The sequence below is a fragment of the Neofelis nebulosa genome, chromosome 6 (genome assembly GCF_028018385.1).
Source record: "Neofelis nebulosa isolate mNeoNeb1 chromosome 6, mNeoNeb1.pri, whole genome shotgun sequence".
Taxonomy (NCBI): Eukaryota; Metazoa; Chordata; class Mammalia; order Carnivora; family Felidae; genus Neofelis; species Neofelis nebulosa.
Window position 1 is genome coordinate 134,958,265 of NC_080787.1, and position 14,818 is coordinate 134,973,082.

A 14,818-nucleotide genomic window follows, 5' to 3' on the forward strand; every position below is an offset into this window, starting at 1 on the left:
TTAATGGCACAGTTTCTGCTTTGATTTTCTGTGACACACTTTTGAGGTTTTCATCCTCACTTCTTTGTGGTGCCCTCACCTTTGTCTTCCTTTTGTCCTGTAACTGCCGATTTTCATCAACAACCGAAAAAATAAGAGTGACAAGGAAAAAATAATTTAGCTCAGCTGACTGTTTCTTCTACAAATAGGGAAACACAGTGTGTTCTCCTGGATTTCAGATTAAATTAATAAAAAAATTTAATCCTATAAACAGAGGTCAAAGCTTATTATTTTGAGAGAGAGAGACAGAAAGACAGAGAGAGGGAGAGAGAGAATCCCAAGCAGGCTCTGCACTCTCAGCACGGAACCTGATGTGAGGGTCAAACTCATGAACCATGAGATCATGACCTGATCTGAACTCACGAACTGTGATATCATGACCTGAGCTGAAATCAAGAATCTGACGCTTAACCGACTGAGCCACCCCCGTGCCCCAATCAGAGGTCATTTTTAATGCTTTTATTTAGCAAAATCCCAGGTGATTTTGAAATACATCAGACATCCATTTATTGAGGACAAGAGAGGTTATTCTAAAACATTCTTTAATAGCACTAAACTGATTTTGCCTATCAGGAGAAAAAGGAGAAAATCCATCCATAGGGGTCTTTCTATAGTGGTGGTTACATAGCTGAACTTCTCAGGCATTAAAGAAATTCTCACACACATGTACACACACACATAATTAGAAATATTCCATTTTTAAGACTGAATTTTACACAACACATTATGATCATAAATGGGTTACTTGGATACAATAGTTATCTCTAGTTATTTTTATCAAGGGAGCTAGATTTCATAATACTCAATCCTGCCTTATAAATTTAACTTTGTAAACTTGCAGGAGAAATGTGAGCTGTCTGGCCTTCTCTGACAAATCAAAAGTCGTCCCACGAGTCCCACCGTGAGGACACCCCTCCCTCCTCTGAACTCCAGGAAACTCACCCATGTGTCCCCCATACGTCCGTCTCTCATATCTATCAATAAATAATTATGGAAGAAAAAAAGGAGCAGAAAAATAAACAGGCATTGTAACTTAATAGAAAAAGCACAGGCACTGAATCAGACAAACCAAGCTTTGTATTTCATTTCCTCTATTTATTCACCGTGTGATGCTGGGCAGTTGATTTAACTATCTGAGCCTTCACTTCCTCATCTATGTATCAGAAGTAACGAACCGCCCTCATAGGGTACTGTGAAGGTTAAATTAAAATTGTAAAGCACCTGGCACGCACGAGGCACCCAATAAAAGTTACTTCTCCTTTCCCTATTCTGGCCTATCATTCGTGGTTCGACCCTGCAGTGTGGTTGACTGAACACACGGCTGTTTCTGTGCTGCGACCTTTTCGAAGGCAAAGTCTTGTTAATCTTTGTATTTCCTACAGAACCTAGGGTAGTGAGCTAGATATCCTGGAGGCACAGTTAACTACGTATTGTTTTAAACTGAGGGCTGAAACAGGATGGCTCCTAAACTGTGCAACAATTATTCATGGATTGGGGCTCTTTTGGTAGGACAGCTCCCCTCTTGAGCGATGGCTCCGGCCACTTGGGTGTTGAGACAGCCCATCATATTTCAAATTAGGTTGCCCAAAACATAGCCACTTTCCTAAATTCTCTGGCAACTAACCAGAATGATGTTCCATTTCTCACTGTAGACACTGCTGCAGAAAAACTGACCCTACTCTGAGAGAAACAGAATCCACTATACTGTGCCGAAAAGACAAGTTGTGTTGAAAGCACTGAGTCACCTCAACGTGGGTTTTAAACACCAGCTGGCCCCCGACTAGCCCTCAGACCTCGGGCAAGCTGTCAACTAAACGCTCCTTGAACCTCAACTAAAACAAGGAGACAGACAATAACTCTCCTTTGGTTGTCACACAGGGTTGTGGGTAGAGAAGAAAGGTGATTCCCTAGAACCAACTTGAACAACTGTGAAGCAGGATGCCAACACGAAGTCTAGAAAGCCATCACTTTTCAGTCAGTGTGAGCTCTTCCTTCGTCACAGCCCAGGCCTCTCCCCCTATTCCCTTCTCTGGCAACTGACCAGCTCTCATTTTATCATTTCAATTCAGCTGAGCAGGAAAGCAATGCACCTGTGTGTGTGTGTGTGTGTGTGTGTGTGTGTGTGTATCAACACACAAGTGGTCAAATCTACACTCCTGCCTGTCACATTACAATGCAGCAAGAAGATGTGGTCATTAATTCGCGCAACAAATCCAGCAACTGTAAAGCAAAGGGCTGGTGTGCAGGCAGGCAGCAGGAACTTGATGCATTACTTTTCCGTCTGATGCTAGAACACTGCACAGCGCAATTGCTTGTGGCTTTTTCTCATGTGTCAGTCACAATTTCCACTGTAAAACATTTCAAAGAAAATACAGTCCAACCAAAGCATAATAGAAAGTCAGCCCCAGACTAGAGGGGGTGGGTTGTGGGAAAAGCCAAGTGACCAGTCTTGTTAGTTCTGATGGAATCTTCGTTTCTAGGTCTTTCCACTGACGTCACCTAAGGAAACTGGGTTCCTAAGGACATCGGGAGGGTGGGGAGGCAGATGGGCCATCTACACACTACACACGGAAGAACGAACCTTCCCAAATTTCTGGAAAAAATCTTCTTCTGCCCGGGCCAATGCGTCTTCATCAATGTACACAGCCGGCCTTTTGGCCATGAGGAAGTACTGCACCTTCCTCAGATTCCAGCCCAGCACGTACTGGAGCCAGCCGCACACGGCCGCGGTGGACCGGCCGACCCCGGCGTTGCAGTGAACGTACACGGTGTGTCCATTCTCGAGCAGTGCGTGGAGGAGACAGACAGCCTGAGGCAGCATCTGTACTCGGCCTGGGATTGAGAAAGCACAGCACATACACATGAATAATGAACCCCAATATCGCCACTAATAATAAGTCCTGCAGCGCCTGGTGAAATCAGTGCCATGCAGAGAGAGGCGGGGACGTTAGAGCTGGCTCCATTCCTTTGTTTTGACGGAGAAGGTGAGACGATATCAAAGCCCGCTAACGATAAAGCAGAAAGAGCCCTCCAGAGGCAATGGATCAGCTCTGAACCTTCACTTGCTTTTGCTTTGAGTGACTTCTGCATCGGCGCAACTTTCCTTTCAAAGAACAGTTAACCACTGTCTATAGTCAGAAGAATGGATTTTTACATCTATCAGATTGGCTTGTACAGATTGGGCAGAGATTTAGAGGATTTCACCTGGACTTTCTTTAATCCAAATGGATCTTCGGGATAAATGCAAAACACAGAATTAATCCATGTTCGTCAAAGGAGTCAATCTTCTTCACTCAATATATGCTAATTTTCATTTGGCCAATGAGATGCTAACATTAATTGATACACATGTGATAAACGATCATTCATTTGTTCCCTCATGAACCAGTGAGTATTGAAATGATTCCATTTCTCCTTTGCTGTGCAACTGTGATTATAGTTATTATCACCTCGTGACTATTATTTTGATTATCAGGTGATCAAATGTCTTCTCTTTTACACACTGAAAGGATAGGCAATGGTCTGCTCAGGCCTGCTGGACTCTCTTATCTCATGAGAGGCCGAGCGCCCTAAAGTCATCAAACTCCTAGATGCCTGGAGTTTCTTTTGCACACAGGTTCTCAGAGCAAAGACAGTAAATTTGTGGCGGGGGGGTGGGGGGGGTGGGGGGGGGTGGATGACGGTCACTATAAATTATTTCAAAGGGGAATGAAAGAAGGAAACTATACGGATTGCCTAACCTGGATTATGTGCCTGTGACTTGGCACCCTCTAGCTACTCTGTGTTCTCGAATTCACAGGGGCACAATGGCGCTTCACGTTGCTACCCCCCTGGATAACTGGAAAGGTGGGGAAACTCCCCCCTCAAATGATTTCAATGCAGATCCTCATGGAGGCCTGGAATTCCATGGTGGAGTGGAGCCGCGAGGTCATGAGAACCACTGAAGTAAGTTTAGACTTCCCTCTTTAGATGTCCTCTTTTAAAATGCAAGTGCCCCTTAAGAGGCCAACACAACACATGGGAACCAGGGGTCAGCAACTCAGAAGAACAGACAGATGTTACAAGACCCCATCATGGTTTGAAGACCCTCTCACTTGCCCCTCCGTCTGGGGTGGGTCCACCTTAGCCTCAGGCTCACCTTGCTCTGAGACAGGAGCAGAAACATCTACATGGAAGCCAGTACAATATTCTGCGTTTGCTGCTGGCATTCTATTCATCGCTTTCCAAGGCATCTAAAGCTACAGGTCCCACACAGCAGTTCAGGGCCATTTCTGACTGGAATGTCTTTAGTCAGGGCACCCTTTGCAGTTCCTCAGGCTCCATCTCCTCCTACTGCCTGTTGCCATACGTTCGTGCTCCCTGCCTGATCGCCGAGGGCGTCTGAGGTGGGGACACACCAGCTCCTCTGTGCCACTTGAGTTTGCAGGTCCAAACCCAGCCATCAACTGTAACCGATTTGCACTTCCTCACTAGGCTGTGGGGTGCTCTGAGGTTAGAGCTGGGGGGGCATCCCATACAGACAGCTGCTCATGGCACTTCCCCAGAGGCAGTCACATATCACTGGAGATGGAAAGATGCAAAATGTCATATGCACCAGAGAGCTGTCTCATTGCGTGCCTCAGGGAGAGTACTGTGTACTTGACTTACCATGTGAGCTGGGAGATCAGAAGAGGCAAAACTTCCAAAATATGCTTGAGCAGCCCTGCCAACAAGGGTGAGGCCTGCCCACGTGCAAGGCTTTTGTTCTGCGGAAGGGGTGTTAGAGGTGTAGCCCAAGTAATACTGGCTGGGAAGGGAATGACCATACAGCAAACTGTGAAGCTGGGCTCTTCCTGCTCCTGCCACAGCTGGCATCACGTGCCAAGCTCCCTGTTACAGCCGCCTCTCCAGCTACCGTGTACTTTGCCAGGAGATGAGCTGAAAACAAATTTATTTTCTTGAAATACAGCTGCCATACGATGTTAGTTTCAGGGGTACAACCCAGTAATTGGACAATTCTATACTACATGCTATGCTCAGCACAATAGGTGTAGTTACCATCTGTCACCACACAATATTATAAGATTACTGACTAGGGGAGCCTGGGATGGCTCAGTCGGTTAAGCATCTGACTTTGGCTCAGGTTCTGAACTCACAGTTCGTGAGTTCGAGCCCTGCATCGGGCTCTGTGCTGACAGCTCAGAGCCTGGAGCCTGCTTCAGATTCTGTGTCTCCCTCTCTCTCTGCCCCTCCCCTGCTCACACTATCTCTCTCTCTTTCTCTCTTTCTTTCTCTTTCTCTCTTTCTTTCTCTTTCTCTCTTTCTTTCTCTCTCTCTTTCCCTCTCAAAAATAGATAGATTTAAAAAAAATTAATAAAAAAATATAGCCTTGAGAATCATTATTAACATGGATTTTCATTAAGTGTTCAGTGTCCAAATAGTGACCATGTGCTGTAGGAGCTTCTGGAGTCAGAGCCCCAGCCCCTGTGTTCAGCTTACACAGCATCGGTGCCACCAACCTGCCCAAGCCCAGGTTCACATGGACCCATCAGGATCCCTTCCCCCAGTGCACTCTCTGGCCAGAGATTCCCGGAGGAAGGGTCTGCATCAAATGGCCCAAATGAGGCAATATCTCTCCCTTTCCTTTTTATCTGTAAAAGGTTCTTCAAGAGGCATGCATACAGCTTAGAAGTTGAAAAGGGAAATGTGTGAGTTTGGAATTTTGTGACCTCGGACATGTAGTCCTGGAAAGTAAGTGGCAGCTGCCATGGGAAGCTCCAGAAGGCCCCCCGTTTAATTGCCGGTTTCACCCTGCAGTGGTCTTCTCCTAGAATCACTTAGCCACCTCACTTAAGAACTGCCACACAAATATTTCAATAACATAACAAAAAACTAAATAAGAAGAAAGGACAGCAGACAAGGACCTGGTCCAGGATGCCGACCTGTCTCGGCCTGGCCTCCACTGGAGCGCTCACTTATTTTGATGTCTAGGGACTACAAATCAGTCTACTTTGATTAATGACAGCTAACATCTACCTGCCCCTTCTACCTGCCAAGTGCTGTTCTAAGCACTGTGCATGCAATAGTTCATTTACAATCACCTTTTAACAACTATGAGGTTGGTGCTATTATTATCCTCCGTTTATACCTGAGGGAACTGAGACGAGGAGATTTGCCCAAGGTGACCATTCAAACCCAGTCAGCACAACTCCAGAGTCTCTGGTCTTAACCACTATACTACTGCCCTTCCTTAACCTGCCTGGTCTGTGGTACTTGCTGGCCCCCATGCTGTCAGTCTGAATTCTCAGCCTCTGACCCCGACCTACCTGGTTACATTGTTGCTCCTAACCCAGGTGAGAGCAACATCCTCACTGGGGGTTAGGCCTTCTGCCCTACAGGAGCTTTCTGTGCCCAATGGGCCATATCCCTCTAGTACAAAACCCATTCTAGGGAGCCTGAGCTAATGTAAAACCCACCAAGGAATAAAAAGAGGGTGTCCATAATCAGAGCTTGCACAACAAACCCGTGTCAACAAGACCCTCTAATTTTTCATGTTTCATATACTTCGGTTCCATATAGAAGTTAATTAGATAAGAAGTTTCCATGCATACAAATGATAATACCTAAAGGCAAGAGAGAAATCCAGATTTTTTATAGCAAGTATTCCAAATTTTAACTGTTGGCAACTAAGTTGAAAATTTTAAACCCTGTGCAGGTCTAACAAAACATTTAACTGTGGTTCTTACTTTCGAATTTAAAACAGGCCTTGGCTCTCCGTGGATGCTCAAGAAGCATTCATTAAGTGCATGAATAAAAAATAAATGAAACAAAATCCAATAATACTAATTAGATCTGAGACACTACCAGACCCCTCTAATCTAACTTGTGGTCCACACCTCCTCTAGGCTAATCCGACTCTGTAATGATTAAAAGCTTCTTGAAAGCATGCAGTGAGCAAACAAAGATTGGGAGAAAGGGGACAAGGGCTTGAAATCAGGGAGAGGAGTGGAAAAGGCCCTGAAGATGCCCTTTACCTAAGGTTGACCTTGAAAGAAATTACTTCTGGAACATCTCTCAGCCTTTCCAACACATACACACACACACACACACACACACACACACACACACACACACACTCCCTCCCTCCTTCCCTCCCTTTTTTACTCCAGGCAGATTTATGGCAGGATATATGATTGTTTTATTTGAGCATATCTCCTTTTTCACCTTTGCAGTGTAATATAGATAAGGTCCATACTGTCTAGTACATCCTCTGGTAGAAAACTAAGAACTTGGGACTAAAAAATATAGTCCCAACTTTGTGATTTTCAAAGCACTTTCATATCAATCATCTTATTCTATTGTTATAAACCTATGAGGCAGAAATAATTACCCCATTTTCCAAATGCAGGAGCTAGCCTGCTTGATATCACAAAGCTCCGTGGTGGCAACAAGGCCCAAGCCCAAGGTGTTGTGGCCCCAAGGTCAGTGACCGCCTCATGGCAGGGCTGCACACACAGGGTAGCGTTGGACAGAACTGTCCAAACAAAGGGGCAGCTGGGGACTCTGGGAAGCACATTAAGTCGTTTGGGAGGCAAGGGCAGACCATTTGTTATCACCAGCACTGCACTGATAGAGGTCAAAACACAATTGGAGTACTTCCTATGTGAAAGAAAACTGAATTTTAATGAACAGACTTGGGTTTTTTTTTTCAGGTGACTGCTAGATTTGGGAGCTTTTCATGTCTCAGGTGAAAGACACAAACCAATTTTTTTTTAAGAAAAGAAAAGAAAAATCCTAACTAACTCCTCTACATATGACAAAATGTACAAGAGTAAGGATCGATAGTACAACTGATTGTAACAGGCCTGTGACAACCAGTGGTGACAGTCAGGCCTAACACACTGTCTTCTTTCTCAGACTTTATCTGACAGCATTATGCTACAGCTCAAAACACTTCCAGATGGATTTTTCTCTAGAGTTCTAAAAATATTCAGCTAAATTAACCTATATGTTCATTGTGCTAATATTATGAGCCACACAGATTAATCTACTGGTCCAAACCTCCCCTGCGACTCTGGAATGGTCATTAACCCTTTGATTACTCCCCCAGTTATGCTGAGCCAAAGAAAGCCTTCATTTAACCTTCAGAGTTTGCCACGTGGGAGCTTTCATTCGCTGTCATTGGTGTTGCCAAACTGCCTCAGTGTAGAAGGTGTTCCCCTGTTGTGGTGGGGATGGGGACCTGGTGACCCTGTGACCCCCCAAAAGAATTTAACACAACTACAGTGGGCCTTTGGGGGTGGAGTTTTCCCTCAGGCTTCTGCATACCCCAAACTATCGAGCAAACACCTATTAGTCACCAGGGCCCTCAGGTAATCAATGCCTGGAATGGAACGGGACACGGCTACAGTTAGCAGCTCAGCTACTCCAAGCTTGTCTTACGTTACACTCCCAACGGGTAATGATGCTATGAAATCAGAATCAAAGCAGCAAGAATCAGAACGCTCTCTGGAAGCTACAGGCACGTGGTCCTTACAATCTTCTCTGTTTTGAAACCAGAAACACAAAGCACTTTCGTATCAATCATCTGATTCTATTGTTATCATCTTGTAAGGCAGAAACTATTACCCTATTTTCCAAATGCAGGAACTAGTTTGCTCGATATCACACAGCTACTCAGGGGCTTTCATTCTGCTGTCACCGGTGTTTGTCAAACTGCCCCGGGGTGGAAGGCGCTCCACTGTTGTGGCGGGGATGGGGGCCTGGTGACTGCATGACCCCCACAAAAGATTTTAACACAACTATAGTGGGCCTAGATTCAACCGATGGTCTTATGTGCAAGTGAAGTTATTTTGTTTCCTTGAAAAACAGCACAGCTCTAATGGCTCAATCAAGTTTCTTTGGACCAGCATTACCACCAAGAGTAACCAAACAATCTCCTCTTCAGGAAGAAAAATTACACCTCATCCCGAGTGATGGTTCAGTCCAGCCCGGCCATGAGAACCACCTGAGATTCATAAAGAGCCAAGGCAGGCGACAGCCAGGTTCTCAAGGATCCTCAAGGTCTTCTGTCCCCACCTGCATCCTGGACTGTTGACTCTGGGGAGACAAGCCATCTCCCTGGCAAATGGTCTTTGTCTAACTCCAGGTCATCATGAGCACAGGGGACTGAAAGTCCACATGAGCACGCAGGGAGTAGCGTCGTAGCGCTGTGTCTGCAGCCATGATCCAAGTCTGACTGCCTGTGTTGAAATCCAGGCTGTGTGTCTTTCCCTATGACCTTGGCCACATTACTTAACACTTTCGTACCTGTCTCTTCCTCTGCAAAATGGAGATAACTACATGTGCCTGGAGTTTGTCGGAATTATATGAGTTGGGCACGAAACTGCTTAGGAGAGTGTCTGATACGTTATGTACTTTGGGGGGAAGAGGACTGAGGGTGGAGACATTTCCTGGCTAGGCATCCCTGCCTTCCTTCTTTCCCCCAGAATAGCAGTTCACCAAAGTCCCTTGCCAATGCCATTCCCACAGCCCTCTGCTGCCCCCTGCTGACAGCCGGTTGAACTAGTAGTGTAACTTGGTTCTCTCAGCTTCACTTCCCCTCATTCCTTTCCCAGAGAGAACCTTACTCTACCGCCATGCTGAAATACAGAGCATTCCTGTAAAATGCCATGCCTTAGGCCTTGACTTACACTGTTTCATCCACCTGGCATGCCCTTCCTCCCTCTCCATCAACCTGTCAAAGCCACGCCCACCTCAAATGCCATGACATTGATATAGCCTCCCTGTGCTTTTCTCCCCACCTCATAACCCATGAGGAACACGTGACTCGTTACTCACATCACATTCTTCTCTGCATTGTAATTAGTTTTGAGCTTGTCTTATCACCTCTTGCCATTAGATCAAAACTATGCCTTCTGTCTCTCTTTTTCCCAGCAGCACACATGTCCTGACCCCTCTTCACAAAGACATGCTCAGCCAGTACTTGTGCAGTAACTACAGCCTCACCATTGCCACACTGCCCCCAACTGTGTCATCCCTCATTATCTCTCACTTCAACTATCGCAGTAACCTCCTAACTGGTGTCCCCAGATCCACTGAGACCCCACCTCCATCTTTTGTCCACGGGGCAAACCGCACTTCTGAAGGGGAAAAAAAAAAAAAAAAAAGGTGATCTTGGCACTAGCCCAGTCTCCCACCCTTTCAACTGCTTCTTACTGCTTTTAGGAGACAGTCTAAAATCCTTATTGTGGCCCAAATCTGCAAGATCCTCTTCCTTCATTCCCTGACCTGCAGCCATACTGGGCTTCTTTTAGAACACTCTATGTTCTCCTGCAGCAGAGACTTCCTAAGCTGCCCCCTCTTGCTGGAAGCCTCTTTCCCACCTCACCCCCAGCAACCCCATCCTTTGATCTAGCTCAAACATACCTAGGAAAACCTTCCTTGACCCTCTTCCTACATCTGATTTGCCTGTGCATATGCTCTCACAGCAGTATCTTTCTAACACAAGTTTCATCGTATTTGTAAATTTCTGTTCGTAGTTATTTGATTAATGTGTGTCTTCCCTTTAGGACTATAAGGTCTATGGGGACAGGAGCTATGCCTGCTTTTCCTCACCACTGTGTTCCCAGCTGCTGGCATAATGCCACACATACATCAGGCACACAATAGACATATAGTTAATGAATAAACAAATCAAAGGAGCCATGTTAAACAGACTCTTGGCCAAATTATCAAAATATGTCAAATCTATTAAACCTAAAACCTCATAGTTATTCCATTTCTATCACTCATATTTAAGTCACTCAATTATAGACATAAAGGTAGGTGGGTAGGTAGATAGGTAGATAGATGATTGATAGATAGATAGATAGATAGATAAGACAGACAGACAGACAGCGATGGCTTCTCTGAAACACTTCAACAAGAAGCCAGAAAGATTTTTTCTGATGCTTACCTTCAGTGCTCATATCTGGGGTCGGCATCCAGATGTAGACCAAGCCTTCTTCCTTATATAGCTTAATCATGGTGTCTGGAGTCATGGGTTCTGGGTAGCGGTTACAGCCTGAGGAATTCTGTACAATATCCCATTCAGTCTGGAAATTCATTACAGCTGTAATCCCCAATTCGTGCTTCAGTTTGATGGTTACATGCTCCACTTGACGAGGGCAGCTACCCAGCCAGATATTTGGGAGAATTCTAATGAGAATACATAGAGGCAACTATTATTATTGTTACTGTTATGGTTTGAGGTCTGAGGAGCTACAGAAAATATGTGGTAATAAAATGCAATTAACCTTTAAATCTGACACAGGAAAAGGTGCATTAACAATATTAGATGTTGTAACAATATTATTGATATAATAATATTATTATTGAAAGAAAAAATACCGTAATGTTGTTTTTAAGGAAACAAACAATTCAATTAACTAAAATGCTAGGAAATAGGCAATAGCAAGCCAAATCCAGCAACATATTAAAATAAGTCCACCAAGTTGTATTTATTCCTTGATTGTATATGTGGTTCAACATTTGGAAACTCATCCACATATTTCAAACACTAATAAGCTAAAGGCAAAACTCCCATGATTATGGGAGTAAATCCTGTAAAACATTTACAAAAATCAGTCATCATTCCTGTTTAAAACTCTGCGTAAAAATTTCAAATAGTAAGAGAACTTTTAAACACCAGAAACAAACAAACAATAGTCTTCTTTTAAACAAAATCAAAGTCAAGATTATATCTATTAGTACCCAACGTTGTCTTACATGTTTCACCTAATGCTACAAGTTAAGAAGAAATATAACTATCTGTAAAAAATCAAAAAAGAAAAAGAAAATGCTGTCATTATTTTTCAACTATGTTTCCATATCTAAATATCCCAAAGTCTAGATTCTACCCTCAAAGTTTCTGAGTCAGTAGATCTGGGTTGAGAGTCCAAGAATTTGGACTTCTCTAACAAGTTCCCAAGCAATCCTGATGCTTCTAGTTCAGGGCAAAACTTTGAGAATCACTCCTTAAAAGACTCAATTACAAAGCTATACAAAATATTACAGGTATTAAGATATATGGATTAAGGAAAATGTACCAAAATCAAACAGCTTTTCTGTGTGCCAGCAGTAGCCAGGTAGAAATGGGGAGGTGGAGGGGCGCCTGGATGGCTGTGGCTCAGTCGTCTGACTTCAGCTCAGGTCATGATCACTCAGTTTGAGAGTCTGAGCCCCATTTTGGACTGGCTGCTATCAGCACAAAGCCCACTTGGGATCCTCTATCCCACACTCTCTCTGTGCCTCAAAAATAAATAGACATTAAAAAAAAAAAACAGAGGGGTGCCCGGGTGGCTCAGTCGGTTAAGTGGCCGACTTCAGCTCAGGACATGACCTCACGTTTTGTGGGTTTCAGTCCCATACTGGGCTCTGTGCTGACAGCTCAAAGCCTGGAGCCTGCTTCGGATTCTGTGTCTTCCTGTCTCTCTGCCCTTCCCCCCACTCGCACTCTCTCTCTCTCTCTCAAAAAACAATTTTACGTTCATTTGTTAATAAACAATAAAAAAAAGAAATGGGGAGGTAGAGGTGAATCTCATTCAAAAATAAAAGCAAAATTATAAAACAACTAGGAAGACATTTAACCAGAAAGATTTATGAAACTTTATTGGACATTAAGAAAAAAGACAATGAATAAATAGATATACTGTGATTTTATAATAATATATATTTGGTCTTCATCGCAGTTTCTGGCACAGTTTCCTGAGTGATGAGAGCCATAAGGTGTCTTTTGCTGTGTTAATGAAGTAACTTCTGGATAGCACCTAAGGATGGCCTGGTTGACCAGGGGAACCAACTTTGTGATTAGAGGGACTGAACCTGAAGTCCCACCCCTTGGCTTCCAGGAAGAGAGAGGGCTGGAGGTTGAGCCAATCATCAGTGGCCAATGATTTAATCAATTATCCCTAGATAATGAAGCTTCCATAAAACCCAGGATTCCAAGGTCAGGATTCCAAGAACTTCCAGGTTGGTGACACAGAAAGAGTGGGGCTCCCAGAGAAGGTCTGGAAGCTCCAAGCCGTCTCCCACATTCCTTGCCCTGTGCGTCTATCCCATCTGCCTGTTCCTGAATTATATCCTCTTAAAGTAAGCCAGTAACCTAGTGAAACATTTCCTGAGTCTGTGAACTGCTCTAGAAAATTAATCAAACCCAAAAAAAGGAAGGGGTCATAGTACCTGTGATTTATAACCAGTCAGAAGCACAGGTAACAACCTGGGCTTGCAACTGACATCTGATGTGGAGAGTGGGGGACAGTCTTCTAGGACTGAAATCTTAACTTGGGAATCTGATGATACTTCCAGGTAGATAGTATCAGAGTCAGGTCGAATTGTAGGACCCCAAGTTGGTGCCCAGAAAATTGATGACTGTATGGGGAAATCTCCTCACCTCACACACAGTGAAATTGGGTCCCAGAACCCAAAAGAAATACCATGCAAATATCATAAAAATGCAAATATTTTCCAAATCAATATATAACTTTAATGAACACTATTATAATTTATTGTGTGTGGTATATATTGTCTTCCACACTGATTATTTCACACGTGTACATTCTCTCCTGAAATAATGGGTAAATACTCTATTTCAACTTTATTTGAATCACGTCACCTAGAACTTTACTAGGTTCAATATGAAGCATTCAGACAACAGTTTATAAATGATGATGGTAGATATCACTTGATGCTCACCAGTGCTCCCAGTTATCCTCTTTCAAGCATGGAGGACTAAATTTCTTCTCTGCCTGAAAGTTAGAGCCATCTGACTTGCTTTTGTCAATAATAAGTGAGCTGAAGTAACATGTGTACCTTCCAGAAGGACATATGTAGGACCTCATGCACAGGTCTCCATGCTCTATCTTTCCCTGCAGCAATGGTCATGAAAACATGTGTGGATAGTGAACAGCTAGAAGACTGAAGTGGTCTAGAATGCTAACTAAGCTCAGGAGGCCAGCTGCCCTGGAGAGCCAGTGGTTTGTTGATTTAAGCCAATTTTGCCATTGTTTCTTACCACAGCATAACCTGACTTGTTCTAACTCGATGCCTAAATAACTAATCCCTTAAAGCCCCTGATGTGCAGGAAAGAAACAGAGCAGAGGGACTACACTTTTATTTAGCTACTTTCAGACTGAGCTTAAAGCAATCCTTCTCTGTTGGGGAAAATTTTGTTTCCCAAGGGATATTTGGCCACAATTATGGAGACATTTTAGATTATGACACTGGGTGGTGTTAATGGTATCTATTAGATTGAAAGTGGGGATGTTGCCAAACATCCTATAATGCATAGGGTAGCCCGCACAACAAAGAATTAGCAAATCCAAAACATCAATAATGCTGTGATTAAGAAGCCTTGGGCTGGAGGAATAAAAATGGAATAAACCTCCTTACTATGGGAGGGAAGAAAGGGAACCTGGGACAGGGAATAAGACCAACATATTTGACACAGAGTTTGTGGCTCATCAGTTATGCCATTCTGATAATATGATATTCCACGTCATATTTTAAAAACATATTTTAAAATATGTATGTAGGGCCGCCTGGGTGGCTCAGCCTGTTAAGCATCCGACTTCGGCTCAGGTCATGATCTCACGGTCCATGAGTTCGAGACCCGCGTCGGGCTCTGTGCTGATGGCTCAGAGCCTGGAGCCTGTTTTGGAATCTGTGTCTCCCTCTCTCTCTGACCCTCCCCTGTTCATGCTCTGTCTCAAAAATAAAATAAACATTTAAAAATAAACAAATAAATAAATAAATAAATAAA

At 43.9% G+C, this 14,818-nt stretch overlaps 1 protein-coding gene across 3 annotated transcripts in view; it reads right to left on the minus strand.

The window, feature by feature from the left end:
• Nucleotides 1-483: 483 nt before the first annotated feature.
• EPM2A (EPM2A glucan phosphatase, laforin) overlaps nt 484-14,818 on the minus strand; it is a 167,287-nt gene continuing 152,952 nt past the window's right edge. For 2 of the 3 annotated variants that reach the window (XM_058735547.1, XM_058735546.1), the window contains exons 3-4: nt 10,976-11,217; nt 484-2,871 (exon numbers count right to left, since the gene is read on the minus strand). In XM_058735547.1, coding sequence (XP_058591530.1) covers nt 2,594-2,871; nt 10,976-11,217 — 520 coding nt within the window. In that variant the 3' untranslated portion in view covers nt 484-2,593. The remainder of the gene's footprint in view (nt 2,872-10,975; nt 11,218-14,818) is intronic. The other variant, XM_058735548.1, reaches the window with a different exon arrangement.